This window comes from Apteryx mantelli, chromosome 3 (assembly GCF_036417845.1).
Source record: "Apteryx mantelli isolate bAptMan1 chromosome 3, bAptMan1.hap1, whole genome shotgun sequence".
Taxonomy (NCBI): domain Eukaryota; kingdom Metazoa; phylum Chordata; class Aves; order Apterygiformes; family Apterygidae; genus Apteryx; species Apteryx mantelli.
The window spans coordinates 40,643,845-40,669,077 of record NC_089980.1 but is presented as its reverse complement, the minus strand read 5'-3'; the positions used below and the strand labels follow the sequence as shown (position 1 = coordinate 40,669,077).

General features: G+C 40.5%; 1 protein-coding gene across 1 annotated transcript in view; it reads left to right on the top strand.

The window, feature by feature from the left end:
* The window catches only part of PLB1 (phospholipase B1), an 83,552-nt gene that overhangs the window by 41,663 nt on the left and 16,656 nt on the right, over positions 1-25,233 (top strand). The window contains exons 30-47 of the mRNA XM_013943815.2: positions 519-578; positions 992-1,052; positions 1,777-1,835; positions 3,527-3,594; positions 4,625-4,668; positions 5,950-6,058; positions 9,788-9,839; positions 9,977-10,057; positions 11,172-11,237; positions 11,593-11,693; positions 13,782-13,863; positions 14,278-14,382; positions 16,164-16,259; positions 17,370-17,441; positions 19,322-19,399; positions 21,431-21,491; positions 22,185-22,243; positions 24,616-24,674. Of these exons, the coding sequence (XP_013799269.2) occupies positions 519-578; positions 992-1,052; positions 1,777-1,835; positions 3,527-3,594; positions 4,625-4,668; positions 5,950-6,058; positions 9,788-9,839; positions 9,977-10,057; positions 11,172-11,237; positions 11,593-11,693; positions 13,782-13,863; positions 14,278-14,382; positions 16,164-16,259; positions 17,370-17,441; positions 19,322-19,399; positions 21,431-21,491; positions 22,185-22,243; positions 24,616-24,674 (1,313 nt within the window). The remainder of the gene's footprint in view (positions 1-518; positions 579-991; positions 1,053-1,776; positions 1,836-3,526; positions 3,595-4,624; positions 4,669-5,949; positions 6,059-9,787; positions 9,840-9,976; positions 10,058-11,171; positions 11,238-11,592; positions 11,694-13,781; positions 13,864-14,277; positions 14,383-16,163; positions 16,260-17,369; positions 17,442-19,321; positions 19,400-21,430; positions 21,492-22,184; positions 22,244-24,615; positions 24,675-25,233) is intronic.

The following is a 25,233-nucleotide window of genomic DNA, read 5'->3' as shown; positions in this document are numbered from 1 at the left end:
CACCCCATGAGATGGAGGGCAGGCTCATCCTAGGAAAAAACTTCCTTACAGCCATGCATAGGTTGACTGAAACATGAGGGCAGGGTGTTCAGCCTACCTAGTCAGACCATTTAGACTTCAGTATCCACACTGAATGAAATGGCTTCAGTGGGGGAGACAGAGCCACGCTGGCTCCTATGCGAACATCAGTCAGCACAGCTCTGCAAGAGGTCAGTGAAACTATCCTGGCTGGCACAGGCGCAATCAGCCTGGGCAGTGCCTTTAACAACAGTCCTGTTGTTAATTGCACACATCAGGGTCTTGCAAATCTTCTGTAATTTCTGGCTGTGTAAAAACAGTACCCCAGGTTTACACTTTTATTATATGGATTTTAAAAGTCAATTTTTTTAAATCCCTGGGTTTCGTTTGCATCAAGTTATTAATCACCTACAGACACTTGAGAATTGAAGCTCAGGGAATAGAAATCTCTGCTTATTCTTCTGATGTTTTGCATTGACTCAGATTGCCTTATTTTGTAGGCTGAGCCATTCCTGAGGACATATAAGAACAGTAATTACACATACCCTAACCAAACTCCAGTAAGTGTCAACACCACCATCCCACTGTTACTCTGCTGCGTGTGTTCCTGTGTGGTAACCAGAGGAGTCATGCTTTGCACGACAGACAAAATTGGTCTTTGGCCAGAGGGGTTTGGGAGGTGGAGAGCGCAGCACAGAACAGGGAAGTATTCCCTGAGTGAGGTAAAATGCATCTAGAAAGATCTGTAAGAGCACATGCTCAGACAGCACAGTTATTGGCACAGGATGCTATTCTAATCTGATTAATACTTTATATGACTATTGAATCAAGCAACCAAGGTCTGTCTGATTAATTATATACTAAACAGGCTCTGGTTTATCCACTTGGCCTCTATTAGGAGGATAACTAGTTACTACTGACTATTTTCTAGCCAAATGTTATTCAGCTTTCTTTTGGCTCTCCTTCTCTTTAGAGTTATGGAAGCCAGCTGCTATGTGAGGACTGGACTCCTTCCTCCCCTTCTGCAGCTTCAGGTAGTCTTACCCATTTTGTCTAGAGATTGAAATACTTTCAAATCTCTTTCTAGAATGGTTTTTGGTTTTGCTGAAATGACTGCTGGACTGTGAAAAATGCTGCTCAGCAGAGATGTCACGTTTTTCAGCAGCAGGTTAATAGATACAATGCCAAACGATCACACAAGGTAGCATTCTGACTAAGTAGCTTGCCTTGACTCACTGACTGCGGAGAGCTTCAAAATATCTCATGAGAAAATCCAAATTTGGGTGCTGACATAGCCTATAAATGTTATCACCTACGTTTCTGGGACAGGGACTGGAAGTCCAGCTTTCAGCACATTAGTCTGGGACGTGACAGTATTCGGTTTTTCAATGAACATCATATTGCTGTCTCTTTAGGCCTTTTTACATCACTTAGTATGCCATTCCTGCTTTGTCTAATACTGCACTGTTTCACCCTCATCTTGGTGCTCGATATTGATTACAATGTATTGTTATTTTCTCCTCGCTCTTCTGTCTTTTTTGGTAGCAATGTTAGCCATTAAAAAACTAGCTATTGTGCACGTGCTGCTGCTACAATCATGTAAGATGAGCTGCAGAGAGCTTCTGTTTTGTCATTTGGGTACTGCAAAAACAACGTGGCTGAGCATCAGAATATACAATGGCACATTTCACATATATAGTGGTGAAAAAGCATAATTGTTTCCTAGGCACATTCAGCTGTATCTCTTTCTTTCTACAGTGCATGCCCTAAAGCCAGCTGATGTGAAAATTATAGCAGCCCTTGGGGACTCTTTGACGGTAAGAAGATGGTGATTTTACTGTTTTCTTGGTAAAACTGTAAACGTGTCCCTGCTCTGGTGGAGGGGAAATAGCTGTTGTTCCTGGAAGTAAAGATCCGTTCATTCATGGGCTGGTAGCTAAAACGGGAAAGAGGATATCAGTTCTCCAACACTCTGTTCCCCCACGCACATATTCACATGCTCTTGAACACAGGCAAATCATTTAAGAAAGTGTTTAAATGGGTTGTTGAATAGGGAACAGAAGACATCAGGTGATGTTGAAACTAATGGGACTTAGCACAAGTCTTAAGTTATTGTGTGTTTCAAAGTTTCCTCCTGAATAGGAAAGAGCTAGTGAACCTGTCCTGTTGCCTCAGTTCTTTCAGGAACAGAGTGACTAGGAGATGTTGGATAATGAGATATGGATCTACAAGGGAGAGTGTCCTCTGGCTTCACCCATTTCAGAAAATATTCAGTCTCTTTATTGTGCCTGTTTTAACTCATAGCCAGTTTCTTCCCGAGATGTAATTCTCACTGAGGATCTTTTGTAGGCTAGAAGGAATTTGTATCAAGATCCAGACAGCCTAAATTCTGATTACATCTTTCTGCCTAATGTTTTTCTGTTGGCCAAATCCCCTGAAATCCTACAGCCAGCCCATGGGAAACACTGGGCAGAAAGCCATAACTGGAATTTAGGTTCTCTGAATCTGAGCCTGAATAACAAAGACATTGAGTGTACAAACTATGAAGCCTTTACAACTATCTGGCAGGCATGGTGCTGAAACTCCTACACACAAGAGGCTACTGAAATAAATAGAAGTATTTGAATGCAAATCTGCAATATTGACAAAGACAAGATAGTCAGTATCTAGCTGCAGTTGCTGTATGATAATAACCAGGACCCTACAGGTGTTTCTAAGTATAGCCTGTAGGAACTGAGAGTAAAATCTGTTTTCATAGAAACAGCATTTGTGTATTACTGTTTCAGAGCTGCACTTAGCCAATGCACAGATATTTTGAACTCCAGTCTTTTGTTAATTTGACAAAGCTCATATATAGGAGAAAATGTAGTATTGTTTAATCTAAGGCAGCAATGGGCAGTCTACCCGGTACTCAAATTTAATATGACACTATAGTATTACTGTGGGCAAATACTCTGCTTTTGAGTTCTGGTGGTTTTTAAAGAGGGACGTAGTTGTCAGTTTGCCCCATTGTTAGCGTGAGTATAGAGAGTGCTTCCCTCCTTGCTGTAATACTATGACAAATTTCTCTGTGTAGCACAGTACTTCTCAAAACAGTGTAATGTTATTACAGGACTTCTTGTTTCTGAGATACCTGTTTTTCTCATCTGTATTGGATTCATATAGTGTTGCCTGTCACTAGCCTGAAATTTTTATGGGTTTGTTTGAGATGTTTTCATCATTCATGAGTAATGCAACTATAAACATTATTCACCTCATCTAGAACCATGTGAAGAAAGCCTTCCTTCCACTGCTCCATCATATATCTTGTGCGTTATGTACAATACAACACTTGTGAATAATCATGAAAGGAATTGATGCATTTTTCAGGAGGAAGTTTGGGGAAAAGCCAGATGCCTTCTAAAGTTTTTGAAGAGACCCATTCAAAAATAAATAAAATCACTGTGAATGGCTATTGTGTTAGTAATTGTGCTTTATTTTCATTTGGTTAATGAAAACTAATGTCCAGGCTGGTACAGGAATTGCCTCAGATAATCTCATGGATTTGAGCACCGAATACCGAGGACTGTCTTGGAGGTAAGTCTTCATCCAAGGTGATGAGGAGATACAAGTCTTCTCTGCCATGAAAAGTTTTTTTCTCTTCTACATGTTTTGGGACTTTCAGATGTCAGAAAGTGGGAAAAGAGTTGCTTCTCTGGCTGGTGTTTTTTATGAAGAGTTCTGGTTTTGTTACAAATGTGGTTCTACATGAAGTATTTTCAGCAATAGATTTTCAGACAATCTTTTGGCTTCTGTCATGCTTTTTTCTTGGGCTGCTCATGACAGTTTGTCTTTTTGTGGTGAGATGGGGAATTGGAGATCTACAGAACTGGAGAAAAATCACTGGTCGAACAAATCAGAAATTTTTACTTTTGGGAGTTCTTCTCAAACTTTGCTATTCTGGAACTTTTTGTTGGACCAGGGAATAGAGTTTCTGTTTAACTGGAGAACTTTTAGCACATGTAACACACACAGTCATGAAAGGCTAGATTTTTTTGGTGTGACAATACAGCACAGCTGAAAGTGAAGCGGTTCTGTATTGTCATAGTCTCCCCCCCATAAATCAGTGTCCCAGTGTGTTCCAGCAATTGAAAAACCTGAGAGAACAAACTCTTGCGCAGGAAGCAGGCAGGGAAAGAGTTGTAGGAGCTGCTGTCACCAATCTCAGTCACCAGAGGGGCTGGTTGCACGGTGCCGCCTTAGGGCGACTTCATGAGGCTGAAATTGGTCTGCAAACCTGCCTTGGAGTCTGCCGTGCTCTAGGGCTCAGTCGCTCAAAGATGCAGCCTTCTCAGGCACTTTTCTGCCATTTCATAATGATTGACTCAAACCCCTGTACAACTGCAAGAACATATATCCTTCTGACAAATATCTCTACCATGGAAACCTCAGCTATTCTCCCAAATAACACTTCCACTTTTGGCCCTTCCACTTAGTCTGATAGATTGTATAGTTTCCAGATTAATCACCCTTCACATTTTCCAGACAATGTGGTAGGTTTTCTCTTTCCTTATTGTTTGTGTCCAGCTGAGAGATGAGTGACTGGGATTTCTCTTTCTCTTTTTAGTATTGGAGGGGATGCCTCTTTAGAGAATGTGACAACTCTACCTAGTAAGTAAATGCTTTCCTAGATCTAACTGGCAAGATTAAAAAGAGGGAATGGGCTGATTTGAGCGGTGTGTTTGCAGAGAGATCTTCTTAAATGCCTTCAAGATATCTGAGAGTAATTCACAAGAACTACCTTTCAAAGAAACAATATCCCAAGACTAATGAAAAAACATTTGCTTCATCAGTGACACTGAGAAGAAACTAGAAATTCCCTTCCTTTCTTTTTCCTCTCCCTTTTCAAACTGCTTGGTGGGCGTTACCTGAATTTCTAAATAAGTTTGCTATGTCCATGTTTGTGATGCAATTAGCATTTGCTTTTAATAAATATGCTACCACACTTTTTTCCTAAAAAGGGATGCTTGCAGAGAGCAGGCATCTTTGGTAAATACAGCTAACTACTTGTACATGTAACCTGAGGGAAATAATTTTAACTTTCTTTTCACTGAAACCTGCAACTTCTCCTAACTCAGCTTATTGTTAATGTAAAGCCACCAGAGTTTGAGTTCAGATTGTCTATAATAAACTTCCGCCTCAAGAGGGTCAATAAACTGGCCCTCTGTGTTGCTCATTGTTATGAACAGAATGTAACAAGAATATCATCTTTATAAGCAATTATAAGCAATTAATTGATTCACTGGATGCTATTACATTTTGATAAAGCCTTTTTTAACCATTAAAATGTGTTTAATTGAATCTCTGAGGTTAAAGTAGCATTTATAGTTTATAATGTGGCTTTGTTCTCATTATCGGCTCTGAATTCTGCTGTTTACCTCCTTTTGGAAATTACTATTGAGATAACAGAGCATAAGGTGGGAGTACTTCCGAACCATGCATCTGAGATTTTCTTCAAATTTGTCAATAGTGTGAGATGTTGCACAGCCGCGAGACCGACCCAAAATCTCCAGTTGAAACCTAGCACTTATAGCTACTACAGGGCTGACACCCCCTTCAGACTCGCTTCACAAGTCCCCATCAGGTGACTGTGAGGGTTTTAGTTCAGGCTTTATCCACTATAACAAGTAGGATAGCTGCATACAATAAAATTCTAAATTCTGATCTTCTTATCCTCTGGTGACAGTACAGGGCACGCAAGTTGACCCAGTGCTATCTGAGCCGCTGCCAGCTGGTTGCTCCTCTCGCCTCTGCTTGGTGGATGAATGGAGACTGTAGCAACTGTACTGTGTTGTCTGAAGGCAAAAATGTGGCAGTGCTCGTGTGTGTTGGTCCCAAGAGGCAGGAAACAGATAAGGTCATTTTCCTTTCATTGCCATCCTTCTTTTTCAGACATCATTCGAGAGTTCAATGCTAAGATCGTGGGCTATTCAACTGGGACAGGGCGTGCGAATGAATCAGGCGCATTCCTTAACCAGGCAGTCCCTGAAGCAGAGGCTGAGTATGTAGCTTTTTGTTTTACCTTTCAGGTGGTGGATGCTTCATCTAATTCCCTTCCAACTGTCTCATGTGCTGTCATAACTTGCTCTGAGCAGCAGGCAAAACCAGTCTAGTTGGTGGTGAAAACTGGCTTAGCTGAACTTTCAAATGAAACCAGCAGTCCTGGTTATGTGCTCCACAAGCAAGAAATTGACAGAAACTGGTGGTGATGGTTTCTACTCTTTGTCTTTAACATTCATCCATTTATCTATCTATCTCTCTATAAATCTTTGAGAGCAGGGATGTTTTAGGAAAATGAGCATGTAGTGAGTTGGTAAAGAATTACTAGGAGAAAAACTCAATGAAACCTTCCATAATTCTGGCCTCAGGCATCTGGATAGGCAAGCAAGATTGACAGAGAGAAAAAAATAGTCACAGTCTGGAATCTGAAGAAAGAATTGCTGATAGTCACATCTGAGTTTTGGTGCACTGCAGACCTGGTGCAGTTGCAGCCAGTTCTGCCAGTTTATTGGGGCTGTAATGTCTTGCAGTCATCTGCATTTGGCCCTTTACTTTTAATCACACCTGGGAGGCTGTATGAGTTGAACTTTGATATACTCTTATCCTAGAAATTCCTGGCTTCCTACTGAATCAGTGCAGTTTAATTAACAAAACATATGGTTGCTGAGATTCAGTCACAGTTTGGGCAGAGGACCTGGCAGACCATGCTTGGATTTGACACTGTTAGTTGATAATACCCAGATCCCCCCCCCCCTTTTTTTTTTTGTTTAAAAAAAAAATCCTCTTGATTTCCAAAGAGCTCTTGAAAGTGAAATCCAGAAGCCAAGTGAGGTCTTTGAGTTTGCTGCATCTAAGCGATGTCAGTTAGGATTTATCAGGTATTACTTATGGTTCTCCTGCAGGCCTTGAGTAACTTCTGACTCATACCAGTATTCTCAGTAAATGCTTATTTTTCTGGACAGAAATAGTCTGCTAGATGCCCTGAAGTATCATACAGCGTCCCATACCTGAGAGCAGGAATTTCATTTCATAGTGGTGACTGAATTTGTTTCTGTTTGTGTCAGTGAAATACATGCATGGATTATGGCTCTGATTCAGCCATTCATGAGAATTCATGAACAGACTGCTATATGGAGCATATATCCAGATTAACTTCAGCTTTTGTTTGTTACAGGAAAGAATGAGATAGGTGGCTGCCTTGCATTTTGCATCAGTTAAAGCCTAAAGAGGCTGTTTGGAGGGGGAGAAGGATTGAAACAGGATAATATTTCCTTTTAAGTCATCAATATGAATGCCGTCCGTATCAGTAGCAACCAAGGCATTAATATTAGATAGTTATTTGGTAGCCATTTGAAATGAATTGATGGATGTTAGTTCAAAGGACAACTGTCTTTTTCATCCATACTGATTAGTCTTTTCCCTTTCAATCCAGCTGGACTAGATAAGCATGAAGAGGTAGAGCTGTCTTGACTTCTGCAGCCACCTTTTTATTTTGTAAATATTTAGCAATGGGATGAAGACAGTTCTTCATGATTCCTGCTAGTCTTCTGTTGTTTCTCTATTTGTTACCTCTCTGTAGAAAGGTGTGCAAGAGTAAAGAAAAGAAGTTCAGTGTCTCAGAGTAAACTACTTCAGTAACATCCCTGAACTTGAGATGCCTTTTTTGAGATTCTTTCCTGTCCTTTTGTGGTTCTTGATGTATCTGAGGAGTTACATGTCTCCTAGTAAAATTATTTAAAACTGTTGCAACATAAGGGAGAGAGGAAATGTTTCTCCAGCTTTAGATACTTGGCCCTGGAGTGATAGTGTAATCCAGGGTTTATTCTTCATCAGCCAAAAATATTCCTTTTTTTCTATTATCCAGAGGGCAAAAATACTCCATGAATGAAAGCATCTAATGCTGATATTTCAGAACTGTTACCTGGTCTGTTTTATTTTTGGGTACCAATATGGAAACTGTTTTCCAGAGGTGCTGGGCACTTGCTGAAACCAAGTAGTTCTGCAACCTTATCGGCTTTTAAAAACCAGATGTGGGGGTTTACGAAGATGAAATCAGTGGTTGCCTTGAAGAGATGCTTAGTGAACTTGATGGCGATGTAGGAGTCCAGACCTTTTTCGGCAAAATATTCTTAAGCCTATCCCCTTTCCTCTCATTGCCAAAGTGCTTAAGTACATGCTGGAGTTAAGCACGTAGCTAAAGCATATTGCTGAAGTGTACAGTCTTTTTGACAGCTCTGATTTCACTTGAAAACATGAGGTGAAGAATTGAAGGCTCGGAAGAGAGAACAGGTGACAGGAACTGTGAATATCAGTGTGTTTCCCATTAGCAGAATGTTTCTGTTGATCAAGATGTAAATTTTTTGGAGACTGCAGCTCAAGAATGGAAAGTTATTGATGCTGCTTCATTCAGGATATTGTTAGATCTTATTGACTGTTGGCTGGGGATGCATCAGCAGTTCAACGACTGCATGAGAAATCTAAGGTGTTGCAGGCTGTCTACTCAATAAGTGGTGTTTTCCTCTGGATGAATACCAAAGTCAGTGCCATAACTTAGGGGCTTCCACAGTGAGAACAGAAGGAAAATCCTTACAGCTTGTGGCCTGTGATAGCTTTGGGATATAAATAAGTAGGTTATGACTTTGGACAAAGGCAAGAGTGAACAGAACTACTAGATTCATACAGTGTCTGTGTCACAAGTAGATGTGTGTCAGGGCTCATTCCCCAGTAAATACACTTATGTTAGTGTTAGATCAATATTCAGTTGGAGGGAGGTGGTGGGAAATATCTCCTGCTTCTACAGTAAATACAGCATTGCAAAGGAGAGCTGAGCTCTGGTTACTATACAAAACAAGTGTGTCATGCTTAATGTCAGCTGATGTACTTCCAGAAATTATATACAGTCAGTGAAGTGTTTCTAACAAGAGCTGGGAGAGCGATGCAGCTCATCTCAGACTACAGAACTGCCTGGAGGGCCAAAGCTTTCCAATCATGTTCTTTAAGCATATTTGAGGATCGATGTGTCAGAGCAGTGGAACAAGATTGAAGTGTTCAGTCTAGGTAACTCAAAATTCATGGCAGTTGCAGTTATGTATGTGTGTATATACATGAAAGAGAGAGAGAGAGTGCTTAAATGGCTATTGCAAAACAGCAAGGCTGTCAACTTGTCTGAGTAATCTTGAAAGTTGCTTGGACTTTTTAATTAGCTTAGAAAGGTAGAGTACACAAGGCTGTTAGTACACAATTGAAAATTTAAGTGTTGACTCTGGGCGCAAGCTACAGAAACCAGGGGAATGAGCACAGAGTGGTATGTGCACAAACTTGCTCAGGAGGTCCGTTAAATATTGGGACATATGATTCCTTTGGTGTTTTGGTGCACAAGGAATAGGTTGATAGCAGCCCAGTTCTAATCAGACCGTCTGCGAACAAACAAGATGCTGTGCAGTGTCTGGCATTTCAGCTGTTTTAGGTGCTAAACACTGTAATAAGAAGCTAAACTTTTGGTTCCAGACTAATTACTGAACTTGCATGCGATCTGTATCAATCAATTTGATGTTTACTTCCCGCAAAGATGCAAACATGTAATTTGATAACTGCAAAATGAGAATTGTAGTGTCTCTCTCTTGACTCTTCTGATATCTGAAAATGCATAGTATTTAAGGTGTCTGAAGAGCATAATTTTGACCTCTCCCTAAGGGTGTTTCTTTCACTCACTGATTGTCCTTCTTCACAGGCAATTACCAGATCAAGCAAGAACTCTCCTGAGATTAATGAAAACTGATCCTGTAAGTTGTCTGGGACTTTAATCTTACAACATGAAAAGAAACAGGTGTTACTTCCCATGATAGATCCATCTTCAAAAATACCATGTACATACCAGTCAAAGAAAATTGGGCTCATTATTTTCTTCTTTGTTACATAGAGAATTGACTTCAATGCTGACTGGAAGATCATAACGGTGCATATTGGAGGCAATGATCTGTGCAACTATTGCAAAGACCCTGTGAGTAGTAGAAATGGTTAACTAAAACAATAGTGGGACTGTGATGTCAGAGTAGAAACACTTTAAGGGAAATCCATGAATCCTTAGAGCCTTTAACAGGAACGATCATGAATTGTATGTGCTGCTGTATGTTTTGATGGGGGTGCTGCTGACAGTGCCCTGATGTAGTAACAGTCACCAGCAGCAGAGTTAGGAAGTCTGTGTTCTCTCTGGCTCACTGGGATAGGAACCACTGTCATCTTTACTCTCTTTTATGACCATGAGCAAAAAGTGGAAGGGCCAAAGGGAAGAAGAGCTTCACTCCTCTGATATGGTAACTCTGTTGCCAGCAATTAGACACCCAAAAAGGAATTATACTACTTTGAACCACCTTCAGTCCAACCCAGCAATGTTTGTCATCACCCCATAACTCAGTGCAGGGAGGTGCTAGGAACAGGTGAGGTGTATATAGGGGAAGTTGCTGTGGTGCTCAGTATCTTTTGATGCTTCTTTGGACTATCTTGAGGGTTGCCTTGAAGAGATCATGGGAGCTGAGTAGGCAGGTGGTGAGGAGAGACCACCTTCCTCTGCCAGCTCTTACTCTTTCACTTTTAATACACTAACTTCTGAACTTGTGAGCACTTTCAGTTCCCCTGCACCCCTTGCGCTTGGGGAATTTTCTGCTTTTGCAGGAACCTTGATAGGTGTCTTTGCTGCTGCCGCCAAATATTAATTATAGCTATATTTATAGCTATGTCCTTGACTAGTAATGATTTCACCTAACTTTGAGAGCTTATCAGTTGACTGTGGTCCTGCCTATGTCTACTTGGTTTATGTTTTTCACACGCAAACATATTAGGTTCCTTCCTCCATCCTCACATGAAGGACGCAGCGGATTCAGGTTTAACATGCTGCTATTCAAGAGGGTTTATTTTAAACCCTAAATTAACTGAGTCTTTGTACATTTTAGATTAACTGATAGGTTTAAAGTTCCTGGTCTCTAGAAAGGAACAAGAACATTCCACTGAACATACTGCTGTGGCACAGAAGAAGTGCATTAATGTGAGTCTCCATCCTCACTACTCAAATGTCTTGTCTCCATTAGCAGTAAACCCTTTTCTTCTCTTTTTACCAGGATCATTACTCAGCTGTAAATTTCACCACACGAATTCAAGAAACCCTTGATATTCTGCATGAGCAGGCAAGTGCTGTGAAACTGTCCCGGCATTCTAGCTTTTACTGGTATATAACTGTTGGTGCCAGCTTTTGTTGTTCCTTCCATTCTGGTACCAAATGTACTCTATTAATTTCCATAAAAACATTTTCTTTTGTCTTGTCTACCTGAGGGTAGTGAGATGCTGTCTGAAATGACAGACAGGAATACTGGACCATGGGACTGGGTAAGGATCAACAGCTGGGTTGGAGAAGTTGTTTTTTTTTCTCAACAAGGCAGAAAAGAAAAGGGAAAGGAGTGGCTGGACTTCGTGATATAAAATAAATGCATTTAAGACCACCTAGCCAGTTCCTTCTAAGCTAAGGTCTGACTTTCCTTTCAGGTTCCAAAAGCTCTAGTGAATCTGGTTGAAGTAATGGACCTTCTCCCTCTGAGGCAGTTTTTTGTGGATACTCAAGTTCAGTGCCCCACTTACTTGGCAGAGTAAGGCTTGTTTTACTTCCTTTTGCACCTAAACTTACTGTCTATGATGATAAAGCACATTTTTGTTCCATTTGTCTCATCATTTGACCTGATGTTCAAAGATAGCATTAGAGTCCTATGGACATCCCATCCAGTGCTGACACCATCCTGCCTGATGGGGCTGCCTATCTTGTCTTTCACTTAAAAGGCTCCCAAGAACAAGTATTGTTTCTACAGGTATTTCAGGCAGCTCCTTATACTAATTTGTGGTTACAGAGTGTAAGCAACTCCGGACCAGGTTTGGTACAGTGGCTCAAAGATGTTCTTTGGCAAAGTTTATGGCTCTGGAGAGTGGAGTTGCTTGTGCTAAATAGTAGATTGGGTTTCCTAGCTGAGACGCGTAAGGACTCCTGATGTTACGGCTGGATCAGATAGGGCACCCTGGGCTATGATTAAGGTAGCAGAAGTTTTAGATGCCTGGACTATGGTTATACTTGAGTTAGGATAAGGGTGGAAGGTGGTGAGGCTCCTTAGGTCAGGATCAGAGAGATTAGAACATGTCTATCTAGAGCTTGCATCAGAGGTAGTAGAGCTTGCATGGGATTTAGGGCTGGGGCTGGAGAGGAGCTAGCTGCATGAGGATTTCATTTGGGTCTGAGAGGGCTTATAAGGGTTAGGGGTAGAACCAGGCTTGTTAGAAGTCAGTGGTCTAAATTGCGTCTAAGATTTTGGAAGCTACAGATCTCACTGTGACTCCAAAGATGTGGACTAAGGCAGTGCACAGGACAACATTTAACATGAGCAAAGTGGTAAAGTCCCCTGGCAAAAGAATGAAGGTTGGGCCTGGTATGATCAAAAAGAGTGAGGTAACAGGCTTAACCTTTTGCTCAAGGTTTGGGGTAACAAGTTTAGACTTGAGGCAGGGTTGTATTAAAGGTAGCTTACCCTTATGGAACTATGCTTTGATTTGGGCTGCTGGATTCCCTTCCAGGTCAGATTAGGATCACGTTCTTACGCTAGTTAAATCAGGATTTGTGTAATAGTTCCTTGGACTTTGGTTAAGATAGGGGTGGATTTGATTTGTAGGTCATCATTCCCTTTCTGGCTGAAAGTATTATGGGGCTGTTTGACCTTCAAGCATGTTACAACAGTTGAGGCCATTCCATTTTTCTAACCTCAGAGTAGAGACACTAGTTAGCACTCCACATACCATTAGTTTTAGGGAAGCTCGGCTCACCTAATAATCTTCATTTAGTGTTTGAACAAATAGATTTCTCTGGGTTAGGGCTGCTGTGGTCTTACAGGTCTCAAGGGAACAGAATTTGCCACACTAGAGTAGTTTGTAGTGAGCTGGGCTTCTCTTTCTAAGGTTAGAGTATAGATGCCTGTGCCTTAAAGATTAGGACACTTAGGCCAAGAGACCCTCTGTGTGAAGTGTCTAGGTCTAGAACTGTAGGGCTTCCTGTGATATGTAAGGTAGACCTCAGTGGGCTTGGGTTGAAGTTATTGATACAGGGTTCCTCAAAGTGGGTTGAAGTCCACAAGCATCTGGATTTTCAGGCCTTTTGAGGAAATGGGAAGTATTTGCAGAGTAGGCAAGTTTCTCCTGGTTAGAGGCTTTACTGAGATGGGTGGTTTGCTTTCTTTGCTAACCCTCTAGACAGGGGCATGTTCTGTGTCTCAGGAATGCAGAAGGAGTGGTTGCCTGGAAAGGCTCAGGGGTAATGCAGCCAGTAAATTTCAAAGACCTGTTTACTAGTTCCAGGGGGAATGGCATGCACCTCTGTCAGGCCAAAGGGTCTTTGGATGCCTGGATACAATGAATGGGACATAAACTGGTACAGTAGAGTGATCATCACCTCAATATGCCTGGGGGTGAAACTAAACCAATATTAGAGTAGCATCACTCATGTGAGGCAGAAAATAAGACTAATTCAACTTGTAATGTTGAAAGATGGCAAGGACCATCGGACACTTTCACAGAAACACTAGAGTGTAGATTTCCTTGTTGCTCCCGTGTTATAGGGCTTTGGGTGGCAAAGGGTGACTTCTGCATTCTCAGGTTTTAACAGTCTCTATTTCTGTTTACTCCTCTAACTTCTCCCCCAGTTACCTGTGTAGTTGTGTCCTTCTAGGAGAAGAAAACTCACAAAATGTAACAATGGTGAGAGAAGCTACCAGAGCTTACCAGGTACGTTTATCAGGAGTGGTGCAGTCACTTTGCTTTTAGTTGAGGTGAGCTCTTGAATACCCAGCAACCTGTCTGTTTATTGCAAATCATAGCAATGTGTTACCCAAATGGGCCCTGTGAGCTATCCAGGAGGTAATTTGATGTTATTCAAAATACTATATGACAGCAGCCAAGCTGTTCAGCAAAATTCTGTTCCCTAGTACAGATGGATAGGTGGGGTTTTAGTTAACAAAATCCGGTCCCCCCAAAACCAGTTGCAGTAGTGTGTTCAAGCCTTCCCAGCCACTTTGCAAAGGCTCACCTTTTTGTCAGTCTCCCTGGGTATTTCAGTTAAAAACAAAGCTTCCTACTGATACCTGCATTCTCAAAGAAAAATGTCGATGGGTTATCATGAGTCATTTTTGTTTCTTGCAGCTTGGTATTCAGAAACTGGTGGAGTCTGGCAGATATGACACCCATGAAAATTTCACAGTGGTAGTCCAGCCTTTCCTCCAAAATCCCAAGATTCCTCTTCATCAGGTATGGTCTGGAGACACTTGCCTGCATGTAAAGGACTAAGTGCAAGTATCTAGCCTTTAAAGTTGATGTGCAAAATAGTTTCAGCTCGTCATGTTTTATTCTTTTTTATCAGAACTTGTTGATTTTTGGTATAACAGATTATTAGACTTCTTTGGTTATCAGTTCTTTGTTTTACATATTGTGCTGTCAATATGAATTACTGCTTTGAAAAATTAATCAAAACTTGAATTAAGAGATTGTTCTCTGTCTGTTTTCAAGGATATGTAAATATTTTTCTTTCTGAAAATATAAAATGATTAATAAAGACAAAGATATTAAGTTACAGCTCTTAAAGCAACATAGGTGCTCACTGGAGACGACAACATCACCTCCTTTTCATGTCCCCTAACCAATTCTTCTGTGCCTGTTCAGAAAGAGAAGTTTACACAAGATCTAATGGAGGTAGTAGTTTTATGCAGTGAGCCCTTTTCCCTGTCAGTGGCAACTAGAATGTACTTCAGTTCCTTGTATGGCAAGTCCCAGCAAACTATAAATCTAGGAAGTGACCCAAACCTTCTCTGAAACTGAAACCCCATGTGCTAATTCTCACACATCTGCAGTTCCTGACTTCAGGTGGGACTAGTAGCAGATGGGACAAAAAAACTTGTGAGCAGCAGATATGGCTCTGGTATCATTGGATCAGGGTGATCCTGGAAATAGCTTGTGATAAGTTTGAAAAGTTCAGATGCTAGACAAAACTCTTAAATGTCAAAACTGGCTGAATACAGAAAAATAGGCTTTTATTTATTTATTTATTTGTGTTAGTTGTTGCGATAATTCATTTCCATGGGTTTTGGTACAGAGGAAAAGAACACAGAAACAAAAATAGGAGGAGAAAAATCTCTGAACTCTTTAATCTCACAATCATTCTTTCAGATTTTAAGAAAGTTTTTTTTTTTTTTTTTAATACCTTGCACAAAATTCAGTTGTTCCCGAACAGAAAATTCTGCCTCTAAACTTGGCAGAAGATCAAATATGGATCCAAATTTTGGTGGTAGACCTCTAATGAGCTAGCCAAAACATACTGGATCAAAACCTGCTCAAGCTTTGAGGAAGGAATGCTCTGAAAAAAAGGTTTCAATCATCTGTAATCTAGTCTTTCTCATCTCAGTAGACTCGCATGAAAGCCAAGATTTTTAAATTTCCACACTCTGTTTCCTTCAGATGTTCCAGTGTCTGTACTAAAGTACAGCTGTGCTCAGAAGGACACTGTGTTGGTGTATTCAGTCATTTTGGCTGCCTTCACTCAAAAGCATTTTATTTGCTTTTTACTTCTTTCAGACTTGCAGAACTGACACAGCTGTGAGAAATGGGATGGATTCTGTTCCTTCTGGTACATCATCAGTAATACGCTTGTTACCATGTGAAGGCACTGCACAGCATAGTGTTGCCTGTGGAGCAGCTCTGATGATGTGTCAAGGAGAAGAACCTATCCTTATTGGCGAACCTTGAGAGAGACTAACCACCAAGCTCAAAATCCTGTTTTTTGTTATTTCTATGTGGATCTGCACATCAAAGAACCTGAGCTTCTAGGCACACAGAGGTTAAGCATTTCTAACAGCTAGTGGACCTGCTGCAGTATACTTTGTATCACCAGATAATCAAGAGACTTTCTGCATTGCAGCATCAAATACATATAGCATGCAGCTTCCATTAGCAGCTCTGGTTTGACCTCAGCAACCCAAAGTTGGAGCTATGTGGATTCTTCTGCACTCAGATGTCCTTTATGTTTTCGTTTTCAGGATGGGCATCCAGATGTCTCCTATTTTTCACCTGACTGTTTCCATGCAAGTCAGAAAGGTCATTCTCAGCTTGCCAGGGCTCTCTGGAATGCTATGGTAAGGTGACATGCATGGCACATAATACAGTCTTTAGCTATAACTGGCTACCCCTACAATTATCTATGTAATTATTTATGTAATAAACATTGCAATGAAGGCCTGGATAACTCTGGATCTTGTTGATGAGCTCCCAGTGCTTATGTTCCTAGTTTACTAGTCAGATGCCTTCAAATTTAGAACTGATCTCAACCTAGAAGCTCTTGCTTCTGCAAGTGTGTGGGGAGGGGTGGTGTAAGTGCATCATCTGAGCCTCTAGGGATTTCAGCTGAGTAACTTCCAGTTTATTTCACCGATTGTCACTAAAGGTAGGATAATATTTAGTAGAGATGATGTTTCTATGGACTTATTTGGGGGAACCACCAAAAAAGAATCCTAACTGCATATGCCAATTTAAAATGGATTGCTTAAATTGTTTTAAAACCTTGTAGGTTTCCTCATTAGGAATTAAAGTGGCTTTAATTCACTACCTTTGAACATGAATAAAACTCAATAAAAATGAGTTGTTAAGTTAAAGGTTGCTTAAGCAAACCCATTTTCTTAGCGTTGCAGTGCAGTAGGAGCGTGCAGGCAGACAGAGATAGTATCTCAGATCCTGGATGGTAACTTCTATATGTTTGAGTGTATTGTCTTAACAGCTAACATGATTGCCTGCAGTCAAGCAGTACCTCTAAATAAATTTGTTTTAATTTTCTGCGTATAGACCACCTCTTGTTGGAGATGGCCTCATGCAGCTTAGCTATAAAAATTGAGGGACTCTTAGTATCTTCTTTTGTGCAGGAGAAGATAGTTTATGACCTTGTATTCTGGCATAATTCCAGAGGAATTGCATATGCCTGCCAAAATCCTCCTGGAGTTTAAACTGATGCAGTGTAGTTTTCCACTTCCCATTTTAAACTTCTTTCTAGAGTTGCTGTTTTATTTTACAGTTGTCATGTTCTTTCTGAGAAGCAGATGCATCTCAGTCTTGGGTGAATCAAGATCTGTAAATACAGGCAGCTTTATATAAATTTGAAAGGTGTATTTAGATTCTTTTGGATTAGAATTGTTATATGAATGTAAGATGAGAAGACACAGCTACAAGATAATTTCTTTTGTCTTCCTTTCTAGTTCCAACCTGTAGGCCAGAAAACAGACTCCTTTGACTTCATGGCTGACATTACCCTCAGCTGTCCAACTCAGGTAAATATTCCCACACTGTGGAAGCCAGGTATCAGCTGCCTGTGCTTGTGCTTGCTGCAGAGAGCAGGGACTGGGTATGTCGGGAACAAGTCTGTTGAAAATTTTCACTCTCTGATTAACTCTGTGTGAACAGGTGCTCAGGTGTTGCTTGGTCTTTAACTGTGCAGTTAATACCAATTGATAGCATGCTGATTTGTGTGTTTTCAGTTGTAGCAGAGATTTTGTTTTGCTACATTTTTTAGTACTGAGGCAGCTCAAGATGCAAATAACGGAATATTCTGAGTGATCTTTCCAATTAGAATCAATAGGTTTGGGGCATGATAGCAGCTCTGAAAATCCCAGCATCTGTTCTATCTTGAGTTAGTGGTAGGTTGGGTTTCCTATCCTCATCCATAACTGAGATGCTTTGGACTCTGTGGAAACTGCTTCTACATTTATAAATCAAAACTGCTGAATTTGAAGTGTAGTTGCTAGATATCAGCATGTGGAAATGACCATGGCAGATGATGGTAATTGACTCCCTTTCTTCAATGAATATCCCAAAGAACTGAACAGACTAGGGTGTAGAGCTATGCTCTCAGATCTGAAGATGGTCTTTTAGGTCATACAAGGGGATTTTGTCCATATCATGTCCATTCTGTGGGAAAAGGGAGATTTGCTGAGTTATTAATCAGCATGTTTCAAAAGTTCTCAGATTCACTTAAATTAATCCTACTTTATTTCACTCTGTAATTTTTCCAGGGAGCTTAAATTAACTTATCAACTTCTTCAGTGCCAAATAATGTGGATTTTCATATTTCTTTCCTTTCATCCAATCCCATTCAAAGATGCTGGTGCTGCTGAGAATTAGCCACAAAGTTTTATATCCCTTGCAAAGAATATATAACCATTATTTTCAGAAATGGTATGCCCACAGTGCTTTGAAAAAGTCATTGATAGTAATCACCGTACCTTTCCCTATTCAGAAGGCTCTGAGGTAAAGACTATAAAATAAAAGTACAAAGCAACAGAATTGGCTGTTTCCAGGGAATTCTGCCTTTTCTGTTACTAAAGGGAGTAGTAAATGATTTCAGATTCTGACATCCACAAATTCCATCCCTTGTTCCCATAGTTTCTCACAACAGTTTTAAACTCATACTTGAGGTGTTCATGTCCATGAAAATATCGACTGTGCCAGACTGTAAGGGTCCATAGGGCCAAGAAAAATTATTTGTATTGAGACAACTTAAAGTAGGATAAAAACCTATAAATAAAGGGTCAGAGGCACTTCCAGTCAATTAAATATGCTTTCTGATTCTAGTATTTTGTAACACCTCCTCATGCAGTTACTGGAATTGTTCTTGTCTGAGATCAGTGGGCATCCCAGTGAAGACTTTTAGCCTATAAAATGTACATATCTCCATGAATTTATGTTGCAGGAGTAGGGGACAGAAATAACCATGCAATTTGTACAGCCGTTCTTTGGGGAAAAAGTGAGTAGTGCGGGATTCAATATTCCTTTCTCCTCTTCTGATGCAGGCAGATCTGCCCAGGTTTCTCTGGGCTTTACATCAGGGTGGTGTCTTTGGAAGGACTAGACATCTAATCAAGTCAAAGTAACTTGTGGAAGAGCTAAGAGAGGGGAATGTTAGACTGCTAGTCAGGATCTGAATGTCTGGCACATGTCATTTTTACTATAATGTGCTGAACAAAAATCTCACTTCTGAATTTCAAGGACGAGCATAGTTTCAAAAACTAGATCCCCATTTTTCAGCTTAGGCAATTAGCAATTATGCCATTTTTTTTGGTAGCATCCTATCTTAGTGTCACTTGGTTTGGGCTGTGCCATGTGTTCATTGCCTAATCTCTATTTCTCTCTTTTTTTTTTCTTCTTTCACCAGAACACACCCTTCCTGGGAACTTACAAGAATAGCAACTACACACACTCACCTGTGGATCCCACTAACAGGCCAGCTGAGGTACTTGTTGCATCTTTTGCTTGATTTTATAGAAACTGTGCAAAGCTGTCCCTGTGTAGTGACTGTTTGCATGTCATCCTGAGTTTTTAAATGAGGTAACTTATTACCAATTTTCAAACATGGAAGTCTCTCTTACATTGCATATCTTCCTGTTAAACTCTTCTTTTTCCTACAAGCCATATAAAATCAATTATGTCAATTGGTGCAATTTCATCAAAACTGTGCTCAACAGTAAGTCATGTGGGATGCACCACTATATCAAAAGGTAAGGTGCTCATAACAGGGGGAAGAGGATTTAGGACCATGAGCCCCCCCACAATTTGGGGAAGTTTGCGTCCTACTTCCATGCAGTCAAGTAAGCTTAGCCTGTAGAGGGCAGTCACCTGTATGTGTTGGACACGTTTCCAGCAGCAAAGGAAGCAGTAGGGGTCCACTGGCAGGGATCCAGTCTCAAAAGGAGGCTTTCACTTTCCATCATGACTGAGCAACTAGCACAGGGGAGATAAAATAAACTGTAGAAACAAACCTTGCATAAAACTTGAAGAAAAGGGCAGCAACTTGCTCATGATAAATGGCTGCAGGCATGCAGAATTCCTGCAAACGGATGCCCTTTTTTTTTTTTTTTTTTTTTGGTAAAAGTAGCTGGAGATGGCTGTCAAAATGGCCTAGACTAGCTGGGCACACTGAGGGTCTTCAATGCCTAGCAAAATTATGAAATCCTCTATATACCTTGAGGGTTATGAAGAGCTACAGCTAGTATTCTTTCAGCAAGCCATAGTTTGCAATGTTCAAGTGGGATTTTTATCTGTAGGCAGGAGTTATATTTTTAATGGGTAATTCCTGCACTTTAAAAACTGTTGTTGAGATTCGGTAAAAATGATAAAGGAGAGAGACAGTAGACAGTAAAGGAGGAGTTTCTTCTCTCATCTAAAAATAAGCCTAGCTGGCCATTCTAGCCTCTTGAAGCAGCTTTTAACTAGATGGCTGATTGTACAGCCTCTTACATTGTGTTATACATGAGAACCTTTTTGGCTTTTTTTTTTTTTTCTTTTAGTGCTAACCTCATGAGACTCTCATACTTCCTAAGATCATTGGTCTGTGTAACTTCTGTCTGAATGATCAAATCATGCAATCATAGAATAATTCAGGTTGGAAGGGACCTCAGGAGATCCCTAGTCCAACCTCCGGCTTGAAGCAGGGTCAGCTCTGAGATCAGAATGAGCAGATATCTCTGCTCTTACAGGGAACTGCCCATTGCAATGTTTACAATTTTTGCCTTATTACGTTTTCAGCTAATATTGTTGCTGTCATTATGAAAGAACATAGGTAGTACATTCGTCAGCTGCCTCTGTGAGTGAACCAGGATGTTTCTGCAGTGCTTGATTGACTCAGTTTCATCATTGGCAGAGTAAATATACAACCTATGATATCGTTTGCAAATATATAGTAAATTATAGTTACTGAAGCTGATTAGAGGCTGACAGCTCTGTTTATCTGAAACTTCTGAGGCTTCAAAATTTTTTAAAATTTTTATATTAAGTGAAAGCAAGGCATTTTTGAAAATTTCCAGGTAAAGAAGAGTTTTCTAGCAAGATATGTGGAAAATAATAATAATATAGCTTTGCAGAGAGTTTTCTTGTTTTTTATTGTTGCTTGTTTTTTAAATCTGAGGTCTCTTCAGATCAGAGCAGGACTTCAAGCCTGGAGCCCCCACCTCCTAAGTCAAGGACAAAATCTCCAGGCTGAAAAGAGGGGAAAAATTATTCTCCTTAAGAAACTTTGTCAGAAGTGATATATCTAGATGAAATGTTTGACTTTGGAAAATGGTATGTTTTAGCTAGAAGATTTCACCAAAGACAATATTTGGACAGCATTACACAAAGAAAAGGGAAAGACTGCTGAGCTACGTAGCACCAAACTAGAATATACATCTTGATTTTGTTTTGCTTTTAATTGTGCAATTCAACTACATAAATATTCCATATAGTCTTCTAACCATAAAGTGACCAGTCTCGTTATTTGTCACTTCAGAATTGGGGCAGTGACCTGTTGTGTTCCGAACAGACTCCATCCAGATCTGTCCCAACATCAGGTGAGAAAGAACTTGTAAGCTAAAATCACAAATAGGAAAGATTTCTCCTTTTATTTTTAAAAACAGTAAGATCTTGAAACTGTAAATCCTAGATGGAAAGGAAACAATAAAGGCTGACACATTTAGCAGCATAGCAAGAAAGTCTGTCTTGCCATATGCAGCAAGTTCTGCAGCCCAGCAGGTGTGTTCTCTGTGGATACATGTGATCATACAGCAACATGATTAAAATCTCCTAGGCAAGTTAGTGGCTCAGCAAGTTTGACCTGCCTGGTGAACCTGCTATGATAAGCAGCGCAGTAGGTGCGCTGTGCATAGTTGGAATGCTTTGCAGGAATACAGCTAATGGGAAGTATTGATCTATGGTCCAAACCTTAAAACCAATTAAAAGAGAATGAAAGTATGCATCTCTAAATGTATCTAATCTGTTTTCATTCCTTCCTAAGGTGACATGTGGAAAGCTGTTTTAAGGTCCATTTATTTTCTTGTTAGTTGAGGATATTATTGCAAGCAAGTTGCAAGAGTTTATGCCTCTTGCTTAGCTGATGGATAGAACTTTTTTAGGCTTATTCTCCCTAAAAGTCTGTAAAAATATCATCGGGTTGGAACTGAAGTTTTGGATCTTTATTTTGATGAGCAGCATTTTGTGTCAGTTATCAATAATTCTGCCTTTTTTTTTTTCCTACTCTATTTTAGTACATGAGCTGCGACCTGTTGACATCAAAGTCATAGGAGCACTGGGGGATTCCCTGACTGTGAGTACTGCTGTATTCCCAGGTTTGAAATGGAAAAAAAACAATCGTCATTTTCCATCTGTTGTCAAGTCAGGCATCATCAGATAGAAAGCAAATTGCTTTGACTTGGCATAGCAAAACTCATCCACCTGTGTCCCTTTGCAAAAGAAATAGCTAGCCTGAAGGGATGTGAGTGATACTGGCAATTGTGTAAATCAGTAATGAATAACTCAGGCCAAAGCAGAAATGCGATCACATTCTGTATTGAACAGAGGTTTCTTTCATATGTTTTTGAAAAGAGGAGTGTCTGTCTTGAAGGAATAGTCTTTTCTGACATAAAATCAAAAACAAACAATTGGCAGTTTTCATACAATGAGAAATGTTGATGAAAATTCCTGTGGAAATAACTGACTGCAAAATGGAGTGTTCCTCATTTAAGGTAATTTCTGATATTCAGTATTTCAGAATTTTGCTTTCAAATGTTGTTTCCTGGGTTAGGCACCTTCCAATTAAAACTCTGATATATTTCATGTACCAAGAACTGAAATGAAAAAGAATAGGCACAGAAAAGAAAGGCAGTGAAAAAGAATAGCAGGGAATACTGCAGATCTGCACTGACTTTCTTTGAGGAAGAAGTTCCAGAATTGCACAGCAGTACAGAATTGTTCTGGCATGGGATGAAAGCAAATCTTGGTGTCAACAGTTCTGATGAATTGTAATTCCTGAGCAAAACCAGTGCTAGTTCTAGCAGCTTCAGCTCCTGTAGGGTTCAGAGGAAATTGAGGGGACCGAGGCCCTCAAATGATCAGGCTTCTCTACAGGCAGGTGTGCATGTCTTCACCTCCTTGTTAGCTCTGATAACTGATTTTGCATGACCTGAGATAATCCTGGCTTTGCCCCCTGCTGAGCTTTGAGCTTTTCTTAGAAGACCTCAGCAATGACCCTGTAAGCCTCCTTCCTATTGTTGCCATGACTCTTAAAATTAATTGCTTGACTTCCTCCTGCAAGTGCACACGTCTTTTCTAAATTTTCACTCTCTTAGCACATGAAACATCCGAGAGTGCCATAGTCACAAGGGCCACAGAATCTGATGTTTGAGGTCCTTGTCTCAACAGCTGAGTGAGACCACTCTGGGTGACACATGGCTGCAGTTTTTCATGCTGTTCTTGCCAGTTGCAACTGGTACTTGCCACTGCAATGTGACTGGGGTTTTTGTTAAGGGATTTAGTGCTACTGACTGGGGGTGGAAATTAACAGGTCCCACAAGAGCCCTGAATGCAGTCAGTGTTTACAGCTGAATTTGCACTGTGGCTTTTTGAAGAGAACGAAATGAAGTGAAACCACTAATAAACTATAAAGCTCCGGAAGAACCCATTTTCATGATTACTGGCCTGAATGCATGTCAGTGTGCTGACCTTGCTAGAGGTTTAAAAAAAAAAAAAATCCTATCTCTTTCCTGTGAGCCCTTGAGTTGCTCAAATCCATCACCTATCTATTTTGTTCTGATAGCTTTTCTTTATTAAAAGAAAAGTTATTTAAGTTCACACTGCAGGAAGACTATTCTCAGTCTAGATGCAGTTGGAGATTAATGAAACATCGAGCAATTTAGTCATGCCACTGGCTGGAATGCGTCTGTTTTTGACTTCTCAGCACCAGTGCACAGTGAAAGCAATAGATTTGCCAACACGCTTATCTGTATTGGCAAAAAAAAAAATCCTGCCTATATCTCATCAAGTCTGTGTGCTAGACTAGGAAACTAGGTCCAGCAGAGAAAAGTGGATTTTAAACCAAAGACTTGTTTCTGTGGAAGATTAAAAAACAGCTCCTCTACTGATTTATTTACAGCTAAAACTGGCTGGGAATTCTTCATCAGTGGTTCCCCCCCCCCCCCCCCCCCCCGGATTATAAAGTCTCTCTCAAATCAGCTTTCTTTCGAAAATGCCAGAATGAAGCATTTTCCATCAGAAAAATCCCCCCAAAATACAAAGCTGTTGATATTAATCTGAGTCCCCTTGGGTTGCTGAAGTAACTTTATTAGAGTAGTAATTCCAAAGCTGTATCTTCTTGATCTTGTGGTCTGATGCCCTGTGGTTGGACTGCATCTCCTCTGATGCCCCATGGTCTATTATCTAGATGAGCTGCTCTTGCATAGGAGGAGAAGCCCATGAATTTGAACCATAGGAGACATAGGGTTGCCTAGGGGGCCAAGTATGTCGGTGAATCAGGGTATGGAGCATTTAAGTCCCAAAGGAATACTTGAAAAGCTTAGCTGGGTGCAGAGTGATGTTAATGAAATGCTTTCAGCACTTTGAAATCACTATGTCTGTCTTACTTCAGCTTGCAGCATTTTTTTCATCTAGTATTTTATAAACAATTCTTCCCATCCTTTCCAGACTGCAGTAGGAGCCCAAGCAACAGACCCACAAGGAGACTGCAGGGGACTTTCCTGGAGGTAAAAATGCTCTGGTATTTTTATCTACAGACACAGTTAGAAGTGTGAGTCACCTGGTGGTGTAGTCACATACTTGAGAAGATGAGAATGAGGTGTCCCAAATAAGGGTTTGCTGCCACAGTTGTAGTAACTAAATCCTACTCCTACAGAGCAATGCCTCCCTAGAAGGAGTAAATGTGTGGTTAGGAGGTTAAGAGCAAGTATTGCTGGATAAAGATTGGCAGAGGAAGGAAGAGAGGAAAGAAGATCTGCTTGTCAAGACTGGAAGAGAAAGGGAGTGATTCTTGACCAGATTTGACTGCTGCCAGTGTAGTCCTGTGCCCCAGTCTGGCAGTATTAGGTTATTAATATGAGTGAGTTTTCAGCCTCCTGCTGGTCCCCCTGGAGATGATTCAAAACATTCCTGATACTGTGATTATCTACTGCCATATCTAATGATAGAGATTATGAATACAAATGTGGATTGGCCTGAACATGGTGAGAGCACTACATGTATATTCAAAAAAATTTGTCCCATGTGTTTCATGACTAAGTTTGTTTGAAGGCAATTGCAAAGTGG